General features: G+C 38.9%; 1 protein-coding gene across 1 annotated transcript in view; it reads left to right on the forward strand.

The window, feature by feature from the left end:
* LOC109487093 (putative phospholipase B-like 2) overlaps positions 1 to 23,336 on the forward strand; it is a 28,320-nt gene extending 4,984 nt beyond the window's left edge. The window contains exons 6-11 of the mRNA XM_019791097.1: positions 695 to 855; positions 1,458 to 1,553; positions 2,098 to 2,169; positions 2,833 to 2,985; positions 15,819 to 15,978; positions 22,008 to 23,336. Coding sequence (XP_019646656.1) covers positions 695 to 855; positions 1,458 to 1,553; positions 2,098 to 2,169; positions 2,833 to 2,985; positions 15,819 to 15,978; positions 22,008 to 22,193 — 828 coding nt within the window. The 3' untranslated portion in view covers positions 22,194 to 23,336. The remainder of the gene's footprint in view (positions 1 to 694; positions 856 to 1,457; positions 1,554 to 2,097; positions 2,170 to 2,832; positions 2,986 to 15,818; positions 15,979 to 22,007) is intronic.
* Positions 23,337 to 24,576: the final 1,240 nt, after the last annotated feature.

Raw genomic sequence — 24,576 nt, forward strand, 5'->3', positions numbered from 1 at the left:
TACATTGTATATATATTTATAGAGAGAGAGTTTTTTCTGTGCACCTAAAAATTGATTTTGCACACCCAAGCCTCAACAGAGACTTTTAACTGTATATTAAGAAGATATCCTTTTTACTTCTGGGATGGAAGTATTGTTTTGGGTGGTTCTGATTTGAGCCTAGATTTGTATGTTTTCATTTCTATGTGAGTGGGCGGAGATTAGGTTTTACTTGATTGACAGGGTTTAGACCCTGTATGCCCTTGGTTTAAGTATGTGGTCACCAGAAACGTAAACTATGGTGAGATATTGGAGTAGGTTTCATGATGCAATCGTATGAGTAACTAGAGAAGTAACATTTGCAAAGCAAATGCATAATGTTTACCTTTGGACATAGTCTGCTCTGTTAATTCTTACTCAAAAACATTCATATACATGTACTACTAGTATATGGTGACAGGAGCAGGGCAGACCATGAAATTGCAACATTATGTAACCCAACACCAGTCACCATGGTGACAGACGTCAACAAATCATGTCATTGGTCAGGTCAGAGGTCACTGTTTAGAGAAGAAGAAGAGGAAGAAACTAAGCAAAACAATATGTTTTCCTTCGGTAAACATAATAATGCATTCTATGATGTTAGTCATTAATGCAATTTTTACTTCCCAGAAGTTTAAAATCTGTGATTTTTTGTTATGACTAAATTGCGTAGGTTGCCCAAGAGACCACCAATGGGAACAGTAACCCTGCTCTGTGGAAGTATGTCCAGCCCCAGGGACAGGTACTGGAGTGGTTAAGGAACATCGTAGCCAACAGACTGGCCAACAAGGCCATGGACTGGGCTAACATATTCAAGAAGTACAACAGTGGCACGTGAGTTAGGCACTTCTTCTCACCTTTTTTCACACTTAGGCCATGTTGATTCGATTATATGGATGACATCGTAGCGCGCATGAATTTTGGCCGTTTCCAAAAAAAAAAAGAAGTTTTGAACCATACTGTAAATCGTAAAAAACAGTTGCAAAATGAGCAAATATATGCTAAAAGAATATTTAAAAACGATACCAATGTCGTAGAATGCCAAAATCAAACAAAAAAGAGACGAAAATGTAAAGAAATGAATTTGAAGAGTAGATTAGTCGCTAAACTATACTCTGTGTCATTTGTTCAACCTTCATGACTATGTAGATTTCATAATGAAAGGGACTTTTTTTTGCAAAAGTTTTTTTTTTTATTCGCACGCTCGCATCAGTTTTGGGGTTCCCAGAGGATGCCACCCATATAATCAAATCAACATGGCCTTAACACTGCCAATATCTGTGCAGTAGTTAGGCAGTATAATTATTGGGTCCATCACTTGAATCATAGAGTTAGGCAGATTATGGAATGTTTTATCTGTATGCCTGTGTTTTGCCTAACTGATAAGTTAGCAATTTGAATGTGACTGTAGTTCCTCTCTGTTTCAATACATTCAGATACAACAACCAATGGATGATAGTGGACTACAAGGCTTTCACTCCAAACAAGTACCTACCTGAGAAAGGACTACTTGTTGTACTGGAACAATTGCCGTAAGTTTGATGTTTTTTTGTTTTTTTTGGTTTTGCGTACCTGGTCATCACTCACTCCAGTTTTGTATAGTAAGGCCCTGTTCATGATTCAAAATCTGTGGGGTTTTGCGCCAGATGCGTCCGGGGCACAGCCTATGGGGAGGACATGAGTCAGGAACAAGTGACCACTCGCCCGAACAGGCGTAAACTCTCCGCCTTACGAGCCTGGTTCCTAGGAAATGTTCAAAGAAATCGTGGTATACATATGAAATGCAAGTCAATTCAAGGTGAGAAATCGTTTCCAGTGTGGGTGCAAGTTTTGAATCAAGGATGCAAAATATATTCCGTATCAATTCGGATCGTGGCCGTACCGAAACACATTTTGAATCATGAACGGGGCCTAAGTACAAGCTGCCAAAGACCAGACAATAAGGTTTGATCCACTCACACTGGGATAGACTAAAAACAGCAGAAAAGATTTGGGGTATCGGACGGAACATTTCAAACTTCTTTTGCTAAGTTGTTTTTTAACTGTTGTTTTGTTTGTTTGTTTGTTTGTTTACAGAGGCATGGTGGTTATGGATGACGTGACGTCAGTCCTGGCGAAGCAGGCCTACTGGCCAAGCTACAACACACCGTAAGTTTTCTAGGAGTACATGTACATGTACCATGTTATCAAGAAGTAAAGCTTTTGGTGCCAAAAAGCTACCTTAGCAGGCTGAAGGTTAATTCTGTGCATGCAGCTACATACATTTTTGTAGGGTTGTAATTGGACCTCACTTCAGAGTCACCATGGAATTCAATAGAATTTCCTATTCAAAAGTCAAGTTCGTTTTTTAACCTTCTCTCTGCCACCTAACCCCAAAGCCAGCAAAGAAGTGGTAGCTAAATGGCTACTTTAGTATGCTGAAGGTTAATATCACAAAATTGAATATTTTTATCCACAAGAACCATTTTCTAACCTTGTAGAGAGTTAAACAAAGCAGGTTCTGAAAGAGTTTTGACTGTATTTGCTATACAGTGAAATCTGTATTTGTATCTTCAAGCCAGTATAACCGTCCTTCGGCATGACGCAGCAGCTTCGCAGGCACGCGGCACGGCGGCAGCTGGCTACATTACACCAAAAGACTTGTTACACCTACATGTAACCCTTGCACATCTAACTGTAAACGTTGTTTAAAGCTATATATAATTGATGATGCCTCTACTGTACTTGGTGGCAGCGAGTTCCACTCTATGATAGTTCCAAAGAAAATGAGATGGTTAACTCTCTGATCTTTTTGTTTGTATTTCTGATCAGTTATTTTGAAAAGATCTTCAACGCCAGCGGGATGCCGGCCATGGTTGAGAAGTACGGAGACTGGTTCACGTACGAGCACACGCCGCGGGCTAACATCTTCAGGAGAGACCACGAGAAAGTCACCGATGTCAGCTCCATGATCAAACTCATGAGGTAAGGGAGAAATCACTCTTATTTTACATCAATTGTAATAATATTAATACTGGTTTATTGAGTCAGAGAGAAAATATCACATTCTAAATGTCTGTGTGGTGTGTGGCATCTGTGTGGTGTAATGGATACAGAATCCGACTGTCAAGCAAGGGGACCCAGATTCAATCCCCAGGGTTGGACCCAGAGATGTCCGGACATGTACCCAGATGTTGTGCCCTTGGGACTTAACACGTATTTCCCCCCTCAGTTAGAGGGTTCCTGGGCCCTACTAGGGTTTGGCCCTGTTGGGTTTGGTTTGGGTTGGTGTTAGGAAGGGCATCCAGCCATAAAAAATTTGGCTTCAAAAAAGACTTTTGAGACCTTTGTGGGACCTTTGACCTAACTACAAAGGACCCCTTCCCTCTCTGCAATGGGCTCTTAAACATGCTCAAAGTGTGGCTGTCCTGAAACACTGTAATACTGGATCTAACCCAGGAAATGGCGGTACAGTTGTACATGTGTAAGAAACAGGAGAGAGTAGAAACAGATAAAAACCCCTGGTCCCGGGCCGGGGTTCGAACCCACGACCAAACCCGGGCACCAGTCCACATGCCAACGCTCTAACGGTTCAGCTAAAAGATCTAGACCCATCGGCCGGGTCAGTTGGTAGTGCCTATAACCCCACCCCCCCCCACTGTTACACATGTACAGTTCACTTCCACATTACCCTTTCAATGACCTGTAAGTGAAGATTGATCTGCAATAAACATGACCAGCTTGTCTGTGGTAACTGTGCAGGAGTTCCCTATGGGACTGCGATCTATTAACCTCTAGCTGACCTCTACCTGTGTGCCTAACAAGACATCTTTACGACCATATCGTAAAAGATCACTTCTGCAATTGAAATGCCTTTAGGAGTGCGTCATAGCAAGTTAGGAGTAGCTTTAGGTGGTCACAGTTAATCAAGTCACCAGGCGAGTGACCAATCGAAGATAAAGGTATTTGTACTGAACCGGTGACCAAAAGATAAGGCACAAAATGTAGATGCCACAGTTTTAAAGGACACACTACGCTCACTCTATAGTATGTTTTCTTAACAATAAACTTTTATATGCTACTACGTGGCATTGTATTCTTACAGTTACATGTAGGGCGATTTTTGTGGTTCAGTCATTTCTTTTTTGGACACGATAAACTGGGATATGAAGAGGGGAAAATCGTTGTAAAACGTTATGAGACCATGACAATCTGTGCACACAGAAGAATGTATACAATGTACAATGCATCTAGGTTTATTTGCAATGCATATCATGATTGTGATACATGTATGGGTTTCTAGGTATCGCAATGTGCAACCAGACATGGGGGCCCGCATGCCTTTTTCCGTAGAACATAATCAGCTGTTTCAATTTTACGTAGAAGGTATATGTAGACGGACCGCTCTAATTCAATGTAGAGCGTAATTGGCGCATTTTGGGTAGAGCGTATTCGTCTTTTTGATTCTACGTAATGCGTTATAGCCACTTGGAATTTAACGTTAAACGTAATCGAGAAGTTTCCGAATTCAGCGTAGAGCGTTGCGGGGACCCCCCCATGGAGGCCCCCAGACATGTTTAGGGACTTGCAACCAAATACGTTTCTTTTTACCTCCGTGTACAGAGGTATTGTTTCGGATGTGTTTGTGTGTATGCGTGTTTGCCTGTGTGTCCGCACAGTTTGATTGACAGTGCCTGGGTGGAATTCCCTAACCACAGGCCACAAAAGGTCAGACAGGGAAAGTTGGCTGGGAGTCTGTTGGCATTATGCCAGTGCAATCCCTTATAAATAGAAATTGTTTTATTGCAAATTCATGCCCGAGGGCTAATTGCAAGTACAGAAGAAACATTTGGTATAAGAACAGGCAAATGAATACACAAAGAACTACTGATAACTTCCTAAAAACTACTGGGTTTGGCTTCCTTTTCGAAGACAGACAAAGACAAAAGATCCTATTTTTTCTGTAATTTGAGGGTTTTTGGATGTGAAGAGCGAAGTAGACTAAGTTTTCTTTTCATTTGTATATTTTCGAAAGTTAGGGTAGAATTTGGAGGCCGCGTCAAAAAGTTCATTTCGTTCATTGCTATAGAGAGTACAATTTGAGATAAAATGCGTTTTGTCTCCCACCATATAAGATGTACAGTGTTTTTTGCGAATTTGTTCATACACTTGGAACTTACATGTCTGAACTGGGTCCATATACCAAATTCAGTTCTAATGGCTAAGCTTAATGTCTGACTTTCTGTGGGTATTTGGCATTATAGAGTCTGAAGACACTAACAGCTAGAGAGCCAGGATTTCATTCACAGCAATTAACATTCCAGAAATTCACCAGAATTTCAGCTTATTTTGACAGACTTTCCTATCAAAGACGAGGCGAGTCAGAGGTAGCATTCTAATGTGATGACATCATTTCTAGAACAAAAAAAGACAGTTGACAGCAGTAGACACTACTATAGGCCACCCCCACTGCAAAGGAATAATGTTAAAGGCAATAAATCAAATTTTTGGGCCGCAAAATAAAAAATGTTCTGTATACATTGTACATGCAAGGAAATCTGTCTGATATTGACATTTACTGTAATTTCTTAGCACATTTTCTACCCTAGGAGTCCCTTTATTTTTGGTACCACTCCTTAATAGCTAGAAACAGCAACTGATATGAAATAAGCAACCAACATATGATATTGACATGTATATGAAATAAGCACAAAGCAATAGAGAATGACCAGAAGATTGACATTGAAAATCCAATTTTGAAACCCTGAAATTGCTTTCAATCTGGATGTCTTTAAAAAACATACAATACCTGCCTAGTACATGTATATCAAAAGTTTCAAGCAAAGCTGCATTTTATGAAAAATAATACTATAAACTTATGAATTGTACCACAGCTGCATATAAGAAAAGGGCATGTCTTTTATGTAAGTATTTCCAAATAAGGGGTGCTAAAATGAAATATGATTATGATGATGTCTTGTGCTTACGTGATACTGAGCACAGACCTGCTTTCTGCCTAGCAACTAGAGATTTTTATAGCATGACCAGACAGGTGGTCCTAATGTACATAATTCATGGTAATTACCAATAATGGCTGCTTCATGTCAGGTCTGGTGTTTATTAATGAGAAAACAAGCCAGCTGGTCATGTACCTGTACCTGTGATCATGGTACTCAGCACGTCGGCAGAACGTACTGCACCTGCGCAAAACCTGTAATGTATTGTGCAAATACTTCGGCAGAATGTCTCATATAAGGTTGTATTCGCGCATATAAGGAAAACATCCCGTCTGTAGTTTTCAAATGTTATGTCGAAAAAAATATCCTCTGCAACAGAAAAAATTCTAATGCAACGTTGACCAAAAATCAACCGAAAACCGTGAAAATACAGGGTTCTGCGCATGCACAATACGTTCTGCCGACGTGCTTGATGATGGTACCCAGCATGTCGGCAGAACGTACTGCACCTGCACGAAACCTGAAATGTACATGACTGTATTATGTATAATACATGTATATACATGTATATAGCACTTCAGAAGAAAGTCTCATATAAGGTCATATTCGCATATAAGGTTGACAATTCCAGTCTTCAGTTTCCAAATGGTATGTCATTAAAGATATCCTCTGCAACAGGCATAATTCGAATGCAACAGTGACCAAACAATCTAACAAAAACTGCGAAAAATCAGAGTTTTGCACGGGCGCAGTATGTTCTGCCACAGTGCTATGGTACACGTACTCCTCTGATTATTATGTAAATTTCAAATGGTGGAAAACTGAGTCTTTAAGGCATGCATAGCCTGACTGAACCTCGCTTTTTGTGGGCTCCCTAGTAGTTTTGGGTGGCGGACTATGTAGGGAGCCCCCCGGAGCTTGGGTTTCACAGGTTAAGGCATGCAATACAATTTCAGGGCAGCAAAACTGGATTTTTAAAGTCAATTTTCTGGGCATTCTTGTAGTAAGTTGAATCAACCCTGTCCCATAGCATACTGATTTGCAAGAATGTGATGTTTCTGATGGAAATGGTGGCTTGTTTTGTATTGGAGGCTGGAGGCTATTTATTGGTGGTACCCAAAAAATAAAGAGACGCCTCACATTGCTTGTTTTGGGGCCATTTCATTTGCTTCAGTATCAAATGTGCTAAGAAATTGCATTTAGCAGATTTTATGACCAGTGACAATGTTTAAATTTTACTGCTAGGCCATGTTGATTTGATTATACATGTATGGATGACATCCACACGCGCATGAATTTTTGGCCGTTTCCAAAAAAGAAAAGTTTTCAACCATACTGTAAATCGTACAAAGCAGTTGCAAAATGAGCAAAATAAATACCATAAGTTGCAAATTAATATTTAAAAACGATACCAATGTCATAAAATGCCAAAATCAAACAAAAAAGGCAAAAATGTAAAGAAATGAATTTGAAGAGTAGATAATTTACCATACCATACTCCATGTCATTTATTCAACCTTTATGACCACGTAGATTTCATGTCTTGATGAAAAACTTTTTTTTGCAAAACGTTTTTTTTTATTCACACGCTTGCATCAGTTTTGGGGTTCCATCATCATCATCATCAAGAGGATGTCATCCATATAATCAAATCAACATGGCCTTATCAAAGTCAAGAGAAGCTCAGGCAGTCATATAAAATCTTTCACCTTACTCATGTCAAGTACTGTGTGTACATATGTGTGTATTTTATGGATTATAAATCTGTCAATAAGAGAATATACAATGCACACCACAAAATGAAAAGTCTGGAGCACGTATGAAGGTTAACTTTATGTTACCTCTTGGTATACTGTAAACCTTTAAATGTTCACAGTGGTTTTATTTTTGCCATGACCTCACCACTGCAAATGCAAGAATATGCGTTCCTGATATAGTACTTAGGCCACAGCAAGTAATTTTTATGGATGACATCAGCGCGTGCATTAATTTTCGCCTGATTTTGTGGAAAAAAAACAAGAAATTTTGTTGCCTTTTGACAGTGGTCAACATGCCAAAAATGGGCAACGATGTCTGTTGCCATGCCGGAAGGTGGATGGCAGATAACTATAAAGAGAGGAGACAAGAAAAGGCTCTGATTTAATGTTTTGTTTCTTACTTTGATGCAGTGATATGTGATGTTCGCTGTGTATATGTGATGTTTCCTATTGAATCAAAACCTTTTGTACAATGATTTAGTCAAAATTTTTAAATGTAGGAACCTTGTTTTTTTCGGCCCGTCTTGTTTTTTTTCGCCCCCTCGCATTAGATTTTGAGTCTGCGGAGGATCGGATGTCATCCATAAAATTTACTTGCTGTGGCCTTATGACTGCACCACAGAACTGTTTCAACTGCCTTTCTCAAGGGCACAACATTGGGACCTGCCCAAGGGCACAACATTGGGATTCAAACCCAAACCACCCATAACCACAAGACCCTTTACACTCAATGTGATTGTGAATTTAAAGGTCAAGGCAGAAATGCTAAAGACTACAAAAGATATCAGCATGGTGTATAGAACAGTGTGTGCTGTAAGCAAGCCATTGAGCAACAACCAACAATTTACATTGTGTAAAATTTCTTTGCAGGCGTATGACTTAGCTGTATACAAAATATGACAAGAAGTGGAACCTATTGGAGGTAAATGACATCCAAACAATGGAGTGTTCAGAGATTTACAATCAACAGTTTTGAAAATCAACAATTTAATGATGTAATAGTTCTTCGAGTTTGCTACAAGTGTTTATATTTGAATTTTACTATATTTGCAAGGACATGTTGAGCACTACTAGTACCTAGAAACAGACATACTTACATGTACATGTAGAAACAGACTACTAAACACATGCAAATCTAAATTTGTACATCTACACAAGTCATGTATACTAAGGTATCTGTATCTGTATAGCTGGTATAACAGCCCTTCGGCGTAACACACCAGCTTCTGTATCTGTATAGCCGGTATAACCACCCTTTAGCATAATGCACCAGCTTCTGTATCTGTATAGCCGGTATAACAGCCCTTTGGCGTAACACACCAGCTTCACAGGCAGGCGGCGCGGCGGCAGCTGGCTACATTACACCAAACGACTAGTCTTGTTACACCTAACCCTTGAACATCTAACTCTAGACATTGTTTAAAGCTATCTAATGACAATGCCCCTACTGTACTTGGTGACAGCGAGTTCCACTCTGTGATAGTTCTAGGAAAGAATGAATTTTTGAAGACCTCAATCCTTGGTTGATAACTCTGGTACTTGAAGGCATGGCTATTTCTTGTTCTCTTCTGGGCTGGTATTAGGTACTTAGTAGTTGGGACTTTTACATTTCCAGTTCTGTATAATGTACATGTACATGTAGGTAATATTGTAAACCACTATCTATCAGTTTTAATAATGAAAAAACTGCACCAGGTAAGAACACTGAAGTTAAGCCATTGGCTGTCTTTTCTCTATTGGTTATGGAGTTAGGCAGCAGGGAGAAGATGAAAAGATATACTGTACAATTTTTACAAGTTTACAATTTTTTATAATATTGGAATAAAAGCATGGTGTCTGTACCTACATCAGTACATGTTAACCTTTAGAATACTGAAGTAGCCAGTTGGCTGCCTATTCTCTTTTGGTAATGGGGTTAGGCAGCAGGGAGAAGGTTAACAACCTGGCCTGAACTTTGTGACAGGGGCACAGACCTTACATAAGACTGGACACTTCATGTCCACCTGTTTGTCCTACTGGTCACTCATTGATAGGATGGTCAACACAGCTGCGGCCGGCTGGGCGTGATAAAGGTGTTGTGGACAGGCACAAGGGTGTCTTATATATTAACCTTATCTGATGACCTTAACACACTGACCTTGAAAAACAAGCATGTCCAGAAATCGGCACTTTTTGAGTCTACAATCATCAGCGTTTACAAAACAGCTCAATGGTTGTAAATCTAATTGAATTAGTATCCCTTAATAGATGGTAATAAAGTTATGTCAACATGTATGATTGGTTAGTGTAGTCAGAAAGTATTTGCACTGTGGCAAGGTGGTTTTGTGGTTAGGATTGTTGACATAGAATCTAGAGGTTCTGGGTTCGAATCCCTGGCAGGCCCCAATGTTGTGCCTTTGGGAAAGGTACTTAACACCTAGTACATGTACATGTATTTCCTTGCTCAACTTATGTGGAAATGAGTACCTAGGTTTGGTTAGAATCAATGAATGAATGAAGACCTTTATTGTACATTTTTGCCCCTCTGGGCTAAGCACAGGTCACATTATACATATTCGAATACATATTCATAATTATAAATATACATATAACTATTACATGTACATGTATATATAAATGTCTAATGTATTCTAGTCTTTTCAACTTCTTCTCGCTTCTTAGAAATGGTATAAATGTACGATGCTGTGTGAGTAATAGATTTGGTTTATCAAAGGTTAACAGGAATATAAATTTTTCTTTACTTGTTAAGAATCCGAAGTGGGGAAATTTACTTAAAACATGTCCGTCTATCACTGTCATATAAAGGACAATCTATGGAGAAATGTACTTCATCCTCTACTCTATCTAGACTACAAAATTGGCAGATTCCTTGCTCCAGGGGGGTGCGGTTATGGTTAGAGACAACCTCTTGGATAGGACCTAAAGCCGTAGGTCCTGTGTTTGAGGAGAGCCACACCTTCAGCACATCCGAACACACTTATCGAAAAGAGTGTGTGAGTGCATGGGTCAAACCTTATAGTCCTGTCTTATTTACGGTACAAAACTAGTTTGTTAAGCCTGAAGAAACAAATTTTACCAATAGAATTTCAGCAGTTTTTACAACACAAAACCCTACATCTACAGATAAAGAAACCATTGAACTTTTGGCAATACTAACTTCCAGTCACCCATTTTTAATCTGTAGTAAATTATGTACTATATAGTCAAGAAATTACTGTAGACTATCAACATTTCCCATTGCAAAGGAGTAAAGTTAAAGAGCCAGATTAACAATAGGAAACAGTGGACTGTACCAGATTAAAGTTGTATGTCAGAATTTAGTCAGAAATTGTTTATGGTCCAGAAATTACTGTAAACTATCAACATTTCCCATTGCAAAGGTGTAAAGTTAAAGAGCCAGATTAACAATAGGAAACAGGTCTTACAGTGGACTGTACCAGATTAAAGTTGTATACATGTATGTCAGAATTTAGTAAGAAATTGTTTATGGTCCAGAAATTACTGTAAACTATCAACATTTCCCATTGCAAAGGTGTAAAGTTAAAGAGCCAGATTAACAATAGGAAACAGGTCTTACAATGGACTGTACCAGATTAAAGTTGTATGTCAGAATTTAGTCAGAAATTGTTTATATGGTCCAGAAATTACTGTTAACTATCAACATTTCCCATTGCAAAGGAGTAAAGTTATTAAAAGAACCAGATTAACAATAGGAAACAGGTCTCACATTGGACTGTACCTGAGAGTAAAGTTGTATGTCAGACTTTAGTAATTGTTTATTATGGTCCAGAAATTACTGTAAACTATCAACATTTCCCATTGCAAAGGAGTAAAGTTAAAGAGCCAGATTAACAATAGGAAACAGGTTTTACAGTGGACTGTACCAGAGTAAAGTTGTATGTCAGAATTTAGTCAGAAATTGCTTATGGTCCAGAAATTACTGTCAACTATCAACATTTCCCATTGCAAAGGAGTAAAGTTAAAGATTAACAATAGGAAACAGGTCTTACAATGGACTGTACCAGATTAAAGTTGTATGTTAGGATTTAGTATATCTAAATCCCAGCTTGAGAAGATGTTAGTCAGTGTCAGGATGTGGTGTTAGACAGACCTGGGGGTTCACAACAGATGGAGACACCAGATTAGACTGTGTACACTTTCTTCATTTAGCCTTGCACTTGGGGGGAACGCCCAAATATGGACATGTTTTTGACAAGTTTGCCAACTCAGCAGGATGTTGGGTAGTGACGATGACCTTGACTTTGGTATTGTCTCTAGAATAGCACGGAAGACTTAGTCCACACCAATTTAATTTGTTGGTTCTCGGATTCGCCTCTTCATTTTTTTCTGATTTGCCAAAAAAAAAAGATTCTGGTTCTGAATCAACTCAAAAATGCTTGTATTTTGCAGTCTAGGAAAGTGCTTTTCTTCCTAGTTGTCACAGTTTTTCCATCTATCAATGCAGTGGTTTGATTAGAAGTTCAAAGTTCATTTTTAAAATTTTGACCCAGCCTGTTTGTTTTGTGTTGTTTTTTTTTTTTACCCGCATGCTTCATTTATTTCCCACAAAATCCAAGAACCAACAAATCAAATTGGTGTGGCCTAACAGAGTTCCTTAACAGAATCATACTTTTATATATGATTGTTATTACATGTATATGATTGTATCTTAAAAATTTCATTTGACAAAATCTGTGTCCAGGAATATTTCCTGCTATCTCTGTGCATGTGTACCTAACCTACAGGGCATACAGTCTAAATATACATTCCAAGGTTGCATAACTTCTTCAATAATTGCTTAACCCTTAAATAAGGACGAGGTCTTCAAGATCAGACATAGCCTAGCAGGTGTAAGCCACTGACGTGGTGCAGAACACGTAGCTTGTGCTACAATTATGTAATGTTCTGACTCAAATGAGTCAGAAAAGAAAAACTAAGGTAAAGGTAGTCCTTTAGCATTTTTTGAGGCCACAGAGGCCGTGGGTTGTTAATCCACTGTGTCTAGGGCACGGTATTTGAAGGCAGAGCCCTTCCTTCTCCTTCCACCACCTTTTACCTCCCCAACTGGTCAGGTACACATTTTATACCTGGGTGGAGTGAGAAAGGTCATATAATGTGTCTTTCTGAAGGACACAGTGTCCAGGCAGGAACGAACCCATGAGATTGTACAGTATTTGGAATCTAGTATACATGTGGCAGTTAATGTTATATGATATAGGGGTTTCGGTTTTGAAAGAATAGGTAGTAGTATTATATAACAGAACTGAATCAAATGGTTTCTGTTGTTTCTAAGGTCTATAAAATTTCAAAAGAAAGGAGTTCTAAATATCAAATAATACAAAATCTTTGAACCCTCTTTTTCGTTTATGTTCAAATGATATGAATCAAGCCTTGTCCCCTTAGGCTAGCAGCTCCAAAAGAGAGAGATTCTCTTGACATAAATTGAATTATGATAAGACACCGTTCTTTGATACGTCTGCCAATTTCCGCTCTGTCTCCTGGGCATATATTTGCCTTTCATATATAGAAAAGAAAGGAGAATCCATGCATGTGTGTTAATACATAGTACTGTTGCTAGCCTTAATATAGCATCGGCCCCAGCAACAGGCTTGTTGCTGTGCCAGACTACAGATTGATCCTGACTGTCCATCATAATTAGTTGTTCAACCAATGACAGCATGGCAGTTAGCGGTTCGACCAATGAGAGAGTGGCTACATGCCAAATATCTGCATTCTTATGTCTAAATTATTTTTGCATTTCTACATTTGACAGGTGAATTTTTTTCAAGATGTTGAAAGCTCCAGAGATATTTCAACCAGCTCTTTGCCAAATCACTATCTGCTTATACAAAAGAAATGAAGGAATTATTTAATATCATACCATGCTGGAAATATTTTAACATGCTGCCCACTGTGCTTATGCTACCAAAAGAGAGTGACAAGTATTAATGACTTCGTTTATCTCACTATTTACAGTGAGATATTTGGGTACTTTTAAGGAAAAACAAAGCCTCTGTGAGGAATATGTAGGTATTACAGGAGTGTCCAGATACTAGTACACTGTATGTTAACACCCTTGAAGGCCATAATGTGATCTGCAGACAGTAAGCTGTAAGATCCTTCAGAAATTAGCTGGAGGTATTGTTTTTGGCGCGTCTGTCTGTGTGTCTGTCTGTGTGTCTATCTGTCTGTGTGTTTGTGTTTCCGCACGTTTGTAGTCAGCATAACTTCATAACGCCTTTATGGATTATGATGATATTTGGTATGTTGGTAAGTCTTAGGAAGACAAAGGTCAAGGTCAAATATGGGCCTCCTGGTGGATGACCTTGGTACTGCATCAGAACTTCCGGTTTTTGTATCTTTTGCATAATTAAAGAAGAAATTTACATTTACATATCAAGCCCATACTCAGAACTCTTGTTTTGCTTGGCATTCACAAAACAGTTTCTTGAATGTACAGGTAAGACTGTACATTTGATATAAAAACAAACAGATGAGATCACCATGATGTCTGACTATTTATTGATTTATTTGTTTATTGAGATTTACCACATTAGTAGAAGTGTTGCAGGGCTTGAAATACTGGATGCAAGTGCACCTCAGTGCATCCAAAATTGGAGCTGTGCACCTAATGTTTTTCTGTGGATGCACTGCTGCACCCATTTTTTACATTAGAAATGTATAATAGTATACTGGATATTCTTGGTCTGTAAGTATCAGAAAAATAATAAAATCTTTGTTGTAGTACTTGTTTAATATTTTGAAGTTAGCTCTCATTTTAGATTCAAGCTCAGAAGAGGAGCAGTAAGACCTGCAACTAGGTTTTGTTTCATATGGATCAGCCAAAAAAATATTTCTGCACCTAATTTTTTAGGTTGGGTGCACCAGTGCACCTATTCCCAAAAATGAATTTCGAGCCCTGTATTGACATAACAGGTGACTATCACCTTTCCAAGATGATAAGCCAGAGACCAGAAGGTTTGAACCCTCACATCGGAAAGGACCCCTGACTATATTTTCTGTTAAGGAAACTGTGACGTCCATGTAAAGTCTGTCTGAAACCAGAAAGGTACGAGAAAGGGTCACTAACCTCACAACCTTGGAAAAAAAGATGTGCAACAGATAGTGATGAGCAAACCATCTGTCGTATCTGTTTAATGTTACGTATATTGTATCTCCACACACGACTGCTCCTTTCCATCCTTTCTTATTATACCATCAAAGACCTTTATAACGTCCTTGCTTTACTCGTGAAAAGGATCTACCAGGAAATTTGAAACTAAATTTAACTGTCCTTTTCAGCTGTAGTATGTTTGATATCAAGTTAACAAAGCCTCATCGGTGCGAAACACGCTTCAAATCAGTGATTCTCTTGTCGTGAATTGAATCGTGAGGCACGGTCCTTTGAATCGTTTGATACGTCTGCCAATTTCCGTCTTGTCTCATGTGCGTATAATTGCCTTTCATACAGAAATAGACTGTACCTTTGAAATACAGTAGGGAGGTATGATCAAGGGAATTTTGTGACTCCTCTTCTGCATCTTACATACAATGTCATGTACCTGGTTTTGACAGTTGCAGGACACAAAATTAACTTTTCTTCCTTCTGTCCCAGCACTGTGCCAAAAATACATTTCAATTGTCCCGAAGCAAGGATGAACTGTCCCAACCTGTTTTTTGAGAGGTATTGTATGACTTCAACTTGAAGTCAACTTTATTTTGCTTATGTTCACTCCCAGGCGCACAATAATTGCAGAGTAGACAGGAAATTAGGGGGGACTTTTCTGGATCCAAAATCCGGGACGTGTGCCTAATAAACAAAAGAAGGGCTGACATTCTGATGTTCAATATATATTATTATTTTTCTATGGTCCCAAAAATGTCCCAAACTGTCTTTTTAGTTGTCCCAGCCTAAATTGTAGTGGTCAGTGACCATTGGACCACTTTTAACTTCGAGCCTTGACACTACCCGTTTAGTTACAACCTGCAATCCCTGCAACAGTTCTGATACATTCTGTGAAAACTCTGTCACGAAAACCCAAAATACTTGCCAGAAGTCTGAAATATGATTGATATAATGATGATGTGTTTATTTTCGCTCCAGGTACAACGACTTCCAACACGACCCACTGTCCAGGTGTAACTGCACTCCGCCATACAGCGCCGAGAACTCCATCTCCGCCAGGTCCGACCTCAACCCCATCAACGGAACCTACCCGTTTGGCGCTCTACAACACCGCTGTCATGGCGGCACAGACATGAAGGTCAGTTAAAAGTTTTCCTGTTGTTTGGAAGGTTGTATGGGTGCCTGCATGGGGGGGGTCTCGACAGCACTTTGCGCTGAATTCGGAAACTTCTCGATTACGCTTTACGATAAATTCCAAGGGGACACAACAAAGTACGTAGAATTAAAACGGCGAATATGCATATTTTTTACATATTTTTCCCCATCTTGTTTTCTTTCCGAGATCTACCTTGTTTTTTGGGGAGGGGGGGATTTTACATTTAGATTTGAAGTCTGCAGAGGATGTCATCCATAAAATTTACTTGCTTTGGCCTAATCTGCTTTCAAGGACACAAACGGCGGAGGATTAAAAAAAATTTTCAATTCTGCTGATGTCTACAACTATGACAATAGATGTTTTGATCAACGTGTTGTCCCTGCCCTTAACATAACTTCTATTCTTGGTATGGCTGGGCTGTGCTATAAAATGGCAAGGTCGTACAAGTGTACATAATGGTAGAAGGCCATGACTACATTGTAAAGAGTACGGTATGTAATGTTGCCTTTCAAATATCCCATTCTTGTGCCCAAGGTGGTCAATAACAGCTGGGCATGTGGTGTGTCAGTACCAACCATCAGACAGGACAGAGTTACTGTGAATTTGTTTACTTTCGCAGTGGTTTTATTTCACAGTATAAAGACTGGGAAAAGGATCTCGTGGTTTCCTCTGTGTTTTAAGTTTGTGCTTGAAATAGTTCTCTAGTACAGTTGTAGTGATACATTTTAAGTTATATAGTAACATCATTGAGGTGTCATTTGTTTGAACTCATTTTAATATGTTTATTCAGACAAGTCTTAGTACGAGTCCTCTTGTACCATTGGAAGATTTACATGTAGTTTTCCTCTCCATAAGCATTTTGTTTTCTCAAAAGAAAGAAATTTATTAACAAGTGTCACTTGCTGATTACAATGTACAGCTTTAACCTTGTCCTTAATGCACAACACTGTACAGAGAGTGGTAGCCAAAGGGCTACCTCGGTGTGTAAAAGGTTATTATCCCTGACATTAGGAGGGCCAAGGCCATACAAGACTTAACAACCACCATATTTGATGATTCTGCACATTTATGGGAGATTGCTGTTGAATCAAGGTTGACGATGTAATTATTGCATTGTTTCAGGTTCATTTCTCATGAAAACAACAATTCAAGTTCTATTTAAATAGTTACTGTCAAACTTCCCTTAGAGGACCTTTCAGGGGGTATATAGAATCTTATTTACTGAAACAAACAGCCTGTTTTACAATACAAGACAAAGACATGGATTTTAAAGTTTGTGTCTTTGATTATTGATCTCTCAGTGTGTCTTGGTCAACTAAAATAAAAATGGATTCTGGATTGGAAATTCTATAAAAGCATCATATTTTGCATCCCTGGTGATGTATGAAAAGTGCTTTTCCGTCAGTTGAGTTTGCACAATGTCCATTGGTCAGAAAGAGACAACGCCCCTTTCTGACCCTCAGTACAGCCCCAGCCCAACCAGCTGGTGCACTGTCTTGATTTGAAGACACATTTGTCAACTTTTCTGGTCCCCAGAGTCTCAAGTTTACAGAAATGGTGATATCACCCTGGCCACAAGTTTGGTTTGGTTTTGAAAACAATCTTTTTACCATAATCTGCTTGCATTATGTAGCTGTTCATTATTTACAAAATGGACATTGCTGTAACACATGGTGCACCTATTCACAATGTAACACGAAATTCAGGCCTTGCCATAGAACATCCTCATTAAGAAGACAAGAAGTAGCCTCCATAGCATGCCAAAAACTGTAGGTTTTGGGGGTCTTCATGGTCTTTGGGAGCTTTTATGTGCTATTTTCTGATTGCATATAGACAACAGAACCGGCCTGGTTGAATTACCCCCGTGGGATAATCAGAAAACAGCCAAAGACCACCAAACCCCCCCATTCTATAAGCCTGCTACAGAGGCTAACAAAAAGGAGGTGAAATCATTTTTAACTTTGACTTTGACACAACGCCTGAAGAATGTGTGGTCGTGCTTTGTGGTCTGCGGTTGATCAGGAATTCCCAACTTCAAAAGGAACACCTAACAGGTATGTTAATGAAACCACAGCCACGCCGCCAGACACCGCAATCGTCCCGGTGATTTAAACCGTACGAACGAACGCTGTGTGCCTTCACCGCCACGTGACTCCTTTTGCGTGTTTGGCGAAGGCGACGTAATTACGGGCGCACCCACGAATGTCGTTCAGTCCTCTATTCTTCCAAAGGCAGTAGAACCTTGTTTTGTTTACCTTGTCCAGCTGAAGTAAACAAACAGCCACTCACTCTGTCAGGTTTGTGGCGGCCAGACTACCGACATAATTGCGGTGAAAGGTGTCAAGCCGTCTGGCCGCAAATTGATTGTGACTCCGTCAGCAGTTTTTCTTAATTTGCACCTGGTGGGAAGGTAACATTGTAAATGTGTCAGAACCAAGGTCAGACAACAGGGGAGTTTGGGTAAGAAGGTTGCAGGTACTTTAAGGACACACCACTCATGTTGACTTTCAAGGACCAGGCCCCTTTTTTTTTATCAGCTTTGCGGTTAAGGAAGTAGATTCAAATATATACTACATATGTTTGGAAATCTTTAAAAATGTAGAATTGTTTTCTCGTCCTCAGAAATTTCTGAAAAACAACAGACAAATGATTTGTAAATAACCCAATTTGCATGCAATTTAAACCTGATGAAAACTGCATACATTAAGTTTTGTAAAGTGTAGAGTGTAAATTGGCCTGCTTTGATGTAACTCAAGAATGTACATGTAAGTTCAGATCATACACAAGCCCTGAAGGTAATTTTCAATTTGAAGATACGTTCTTGTTGTACATCAAAGCAGGTATCTGTATCTGTATAGCCTGTATAACCACCCTTTGGCGCAACACACCAGCTTCGCAGGCACGCGGCGTGGGGGCAGCTGACTACATTACATGGATCGACTTGTTACACCTAACCCTTGAACTTCTAACTCTAGACATTGTTTAAAGCTATCTAATGACAATGCCCCACTGTACTTGGTGACAGTGAGTTCCACTCCGCGATAGTTCTAATAAATTCTTGAACACCTCAATCCTTGGTTGATAACTCTGGGTTGAGTCACACTCAGAAAAAACTCTGTGTATGAAGTTATCACAAGCGTGCATATGCAGCATTTGTGCCTTCAGGTTTTTGCTCAGGTGTAAATCACTTGTAAATGGTCTCTGATTGCCTGCTTTCTTTCTTGGCAGAAAAGTTTGACCAATAATGTCTTTACTTGTATGAGCAAAAGCAACAAAAATTCACAAAATTCACACAGGGCTCAGACTCAATGATGTCATGTTTTTATTGTACTTCTGAATCAGTAAAGTTTAGGACTAATGAACCCTTATTATCGTCACCAGCGATGTCATAATTCACCCTAGAATTTACATTTTTGTAACAAACTAAGTACTTTTTTCTAATGATTACAAGTTGCTAATACCAGTTTGCCGATAGTTAATTAACTGTCATCCACCAAAACATGTTTTGCACATACAATGAGAGGCCTTGAAGAGAATCCTTGAAACCCACCTGTTCCTTCCCACATACAGCCTATGATAAACAACAATAGAAAATAAATACAGCTATAGAGCCCCATAGTAGACCACAAAATATTCTTAATGACAATGATGTTTATTGCATATTCATGCCCTTCCGGGCTAAATGCACTGGATGATATAACATATTGGATGATACTAGTTACTAGTACATAGGGAATTGTATAAGAAGAAAAACAGAACAAACAGCTACTATATACTATAATTCATCTAACTCTAAAGCTTACAATAGCTTACTAGTTTCTTCTCTCCTCTTGAGACATGCGTACACGAATTCACAGAGTTTCTCAATCACCAGGTGTTTAGACGATGACATTATGTATGTGAACAGTTTGTCGTTTGTTAACTTTGTAAATCTCTGGCCCAGTTTAGTTGTGTTAAATGCGTAGATCTCTGTACAATGGGCATTCCAGGACAAAATGTTTTTCATCTTCTATACAATTATTCTTAATGCATATTCTTCATAAACATGTACAAAGCATCTGTTCAAGCTACTTTTGAAGTTTTGCAATAACAACCTTAGTAGTAATTTACCGTTAAGTATTGCCAGCCTGCCTGAATTTACTGTATTGTTGGCCCTCCTTAATTCACCATTATGCATTGCCAGTTCCCCCCATGCATACCCTCATAGAACAACAAACAGGTTCAGGCTTTTGTATAATGACTCACCTGTTGGAATTACATCCCACATTCTCCTATCAGTAACCAAGTCATCCTGCAGTTACCATTAGGCCACAGCAAGTAAATTTTATGGATGACATCCTCCGCAGACTCCAAATCTACAATGTAATACAAGCGGGCGAAAAAAAAAACAAGGTGGGCCGAAAAAAACAACATTCCTACATCTTAAAATTTTGACTCAATCGTTGTACAAATGGTTTTGATTCAGTGAGAACATCACATATACACAGCCAACATCACATATCACTGTATCAAAGTAAGAAACAAAACATTAAATCAAAGCCTTTCCTTGTCTCCTCTCTTTATACATGTAGTTATCTGCCATCCACCTTCCGGCATGGCAACAGACTATCCTTTGCCCATTTTCGGCATGTTGACCACTGTCAGAAGGCAACAAAATTTCTTCTTTTTTTTTCCCCAAAATCAGGCGAAAATTAATGCGTGCGCTGATGTCATCCATAAAAATTACTTGATGTGGCCTTACCTAGTCAACACACAAACTTTCGCTCCTTCCCTTCTCTTCACCTGGTCTGCATCTGTGACACAACTTCAATCTGGTCCTTAAGAACTCAGTAGATGAGAACAGTGGGTCTTTTGTTAAGGTCAACCTTGTATGGGCTGTACCTCTCAAGTTAAACATTTTTTTCCGACATGAACAATGTTTGTTGTGAATACATGTACAATAACAGCAATCACTGTAAATACAAGTATATGTATATCAGAAATACATTTGAAAAAAGAAATCTTAAATAAACTGACTATGGTTATATAATATCTAATATATGTTTTGAAATTAGATCTTCCTGAAGAATCAGCATGTTGTAAAATACATAATTAGTTGGGTGAGAAAGTTGATGACATTGTCTCCATGTACTAACTCCATTACTACATGTAGTAGACTTCTTTCCTGTTCATTAAATCATGGTTGCTTGAAAGGACAGAAAACAGACTGCTCTAATTACAGACTTTACAAACCACCTAAAGACACCATAAGTTTGGATGACTCAGTCCTTACCAGTTCAAGACACAAGGTTTTGTCTTCAGTGTCTAATCTTGTACTCTAGCTGGCAAGAAGATGTAAGCACAGCAAAGAGAAGACTAAATATTATAATCCTGCCTGGATCCCTTCCTTTCCTGGGATAGCCGTGTCTGCACGCATCTCTGAGAAAAGTTTTAAGGGTCTTTGTTTAAAGATCTGTGGCAAGAAAACTGAGGATTCCCTGTAACAAAAATCCCTCAGTTTTCTCTTTCTTACTTGGTTAATAACTTGCACTTATTTTGGAAAGAAATAGCCATTTTGAAATAGATATAGTACAAACTTTCTCATGCAACAGTGCTTACTTTTAATTAGTAACACGTACATATACAATGTTTACTTTCATTTACAGAAGTATTGTTTTGAGTGTCTGACCTAGGTTGACAGCATGTGGGTTAGGGGACGATGGGCAGGCAGAATGACAGGATGTCAACCATATCAGAGTCTGGCTGGGGAGCAAGCAGGAATTACAGATGTAGAGGTCGACATGGGGGAATTCAGGAGGCCAAGGATTGTGTGTGTGTCTGTGTGTGTGTGTCTGTGTGTGTGTTTGTGTGTATGTTTGTGTGATTCTGACCAATGTAAAGCGGCGAAGCCTGCCATCTCTGAATTTGTTGTTTCATCTGGTACTGTTTCTTAAAATTATAATTATCATCATTCTGTTCATTTCACCATTGACATTATATTAAACATGAACCACCTTGACTCCGGTCCACAGATGACGAGTTATTCCATGTACGCCAACTACGAGATGATGGCAGTGAGCGGTCCCACCCACGACCAGCAGCCGGCCTTCCAGTGGAGCACCTCCGACTACGACAAGCAGTTCTACCATCTGGGACACCCCGACATCTTCAACTTTGACCCCGTCCATGTGATCTGGTACGACCAATCAGATGACTGAACTGAAAAGCACTGGTTTGATGTTAATATTATGGATTTTTATCAGCCAAGCTGTGTAAAACTATAGCATTTCTGCTTGCTTGTACATTCTTGTACTTCTCTGCATATTTGGTCACAGAATCCTGAGTGTCTGAGAGTTAGAGTATTTAACAAATACTGATTACCACTCTATAATTTTGAAAAATGAGAAGGCAAAGAAATAGAAATTTTGTGACACAGACAGCTATTTGTTCTATAACATAAAACAGTGTCCAGATTAAACAACAGTTTCAAGATGACTTTAAAAAATCTTGTGATTGTTTTAAAAAATCTTGAGATTTTCCTTAAAATCTTGAGATTTTGTCAGAAAATCTTGAGATTTTTTATTTTTAATGATGTGTGACGACTCCCGCTGGGGGTCATTATGATCCGTATGGTGACAGGAAAGTTGTTCACAAAATATCAGCCATGTAAGTATAAGCTAGGAACAGCAAGAAGCATGTGTCCAAAGTGTTCTGGATTGTGCAAATTTAATCTGGATGCTGTTATTAAGTATTGATTATGTCAGGTATCTGTTACAATGTTGCCTGTCTTCTTGCCTTCATTGTGAAAATGTTGCTTTGAGTTTGCTGCTCTGGAGAATAGTAAGTAAATAAAAACCTGGAATGTTAAATGATAAAATTTCAACATCTTCTACTGTAGACTTTCAAGTTTTTCAGAAAGTCAAGATCCTTTATCATGATAGGAGTAGAGAAGGTGTACGGTGCAAAATGACCTTCCTGTCAATCTGCAGTTACACCATTTCCCACCTCACTTCCTGTGACTTAACTGTAAAAAACTACAAAGTAACACACAATGTACCAAGTACATGTAACACTGAAAACAAAACTTCCATACACGGATTTCACAACTTTAATATTATCTAACTTCTGATAGCAAGGTAAGGATAAGGAATGTACACATGTTGTAAGAAGATATAGTAATATTTAGTATGTTCTATTGACCAGTCTGTGTTACACTTTTGAAGAATGTTAAAAGAAGATTCATCAAGTATATTTTGAAGATTCAAGTTGATTTAAGCTGTGAGCTGAATAGGAAAGAATCATAAATAAATTCAATCATTTGTTCTGGAAATCTGGCATTTCCAAAATGAATAAAACTTGTATCCCTCTCCATGTTGTCCATGTAGTTACCTGTTACTTAAATTTGTTGGGGAGAGTGTGAAAAAATGTCTACTACTACAATTTCTTTTTGTTCTCCTCCCCTCTTTGTACCTTTGTGCTTTATAAAACTTCCACGCTATCCTCTATTGAAAGAACAGGCTAAACCTGTACAAGAAACGAATGGAACCTATCTTCCATTGTTTGAATACAAGGCTATATGTGCATAGAATAAAGTACTATTATTTATAGGTCTATTATTTATAGGCCTACATGTATGTGGACTTTATTTTACGCAGTATGAGATAAAGTCCAATCAGCTTTTGGGACTGGAAACAGAAGTCAGAAAAGTCTTGCATAATCATCAAACTACATGGAGGGAGCTTTCCAGAGAGCATGCGCATTCATCCAAGTAAATAGCCCAAAGTGGACTATCCAATTCTAAATATTTAATAAGCTAATTAAAGCTCTATTGCGAGGGGAAGTCCACAAACTCAAGTGTCTGGAGATAACGGAGTCTCCACCTCTGATAGGGGGGGTACTCCGGCACACTGGGTGGCAAGGTGAAGTGGAGAGGCCGCTCTGTAAGGCCATGTTGATTTGATTATATGGCTGACATCCACGCGCACATGAAGTTTTGTAGCCTCCGTAGCAGGCTTTAGAACTGGGGGTTTGGTGGTCTTCGGCTGTTTTCTGATTAGCCCAGTTCTAAAAACGGGGGTAATTCAACCAGGCCCGGCAATGTTGTCTATATATACAATCAGAAAATAGCACATAAAAGCTCCCAAAGACCATGAAGACCCCCAAAACCCCCAGTTTTTGGCATGCTATGGAGGCCAGAATTTTTGGCCGCTTCCAAAAAAAAAGTTTTCAACCATACTGTAAATCGTACAAAACGGTTGCAAAATGAGCAAATATATACTGTAAGTTGAAAAAAACAACATTGGAAAATGATAGCAATGTCCTAGAATGCCAAAATCAAACGAAAAAGACGAAAATGTAAAGAAAATGTAAAGAGATGAATAGAGTAGATTATTCACCAAACCATACTCTGTGTCATTTGTTCAACCTTCAAAACCACGTAGATTTCATAATGAAAGCAACTTTTGGGGGGGGGCAAAACTTTTTTTTATTCGCACGCTCACATCAGTTTTGGGGTTCCCAGAGGATGTCATCCATATAATCAAATCAACATGGCCTAATGTGCAGATACGCTCAGAAAACGTGCCTCTGCTACCAGTGAAC

Source organism: Branchiostoma belcheri, unplaced genomic scaffold (assembly GCF_001625305.1).
Source record: "Branchiostoma belcheri isolate BF01 breed outbred unplaced genomic scaffold, Haploidv18h27 scaffold1, whole genome shotgun sequence".
Classification (NCBI taxonomy): domain Eukaryota; kingdom Metazoa; phylum Chordata; class Leptocardii; order Amphioxiformes; family Branchiostomatidae; genus Branchiostoma; species Branchiostoma belcheri.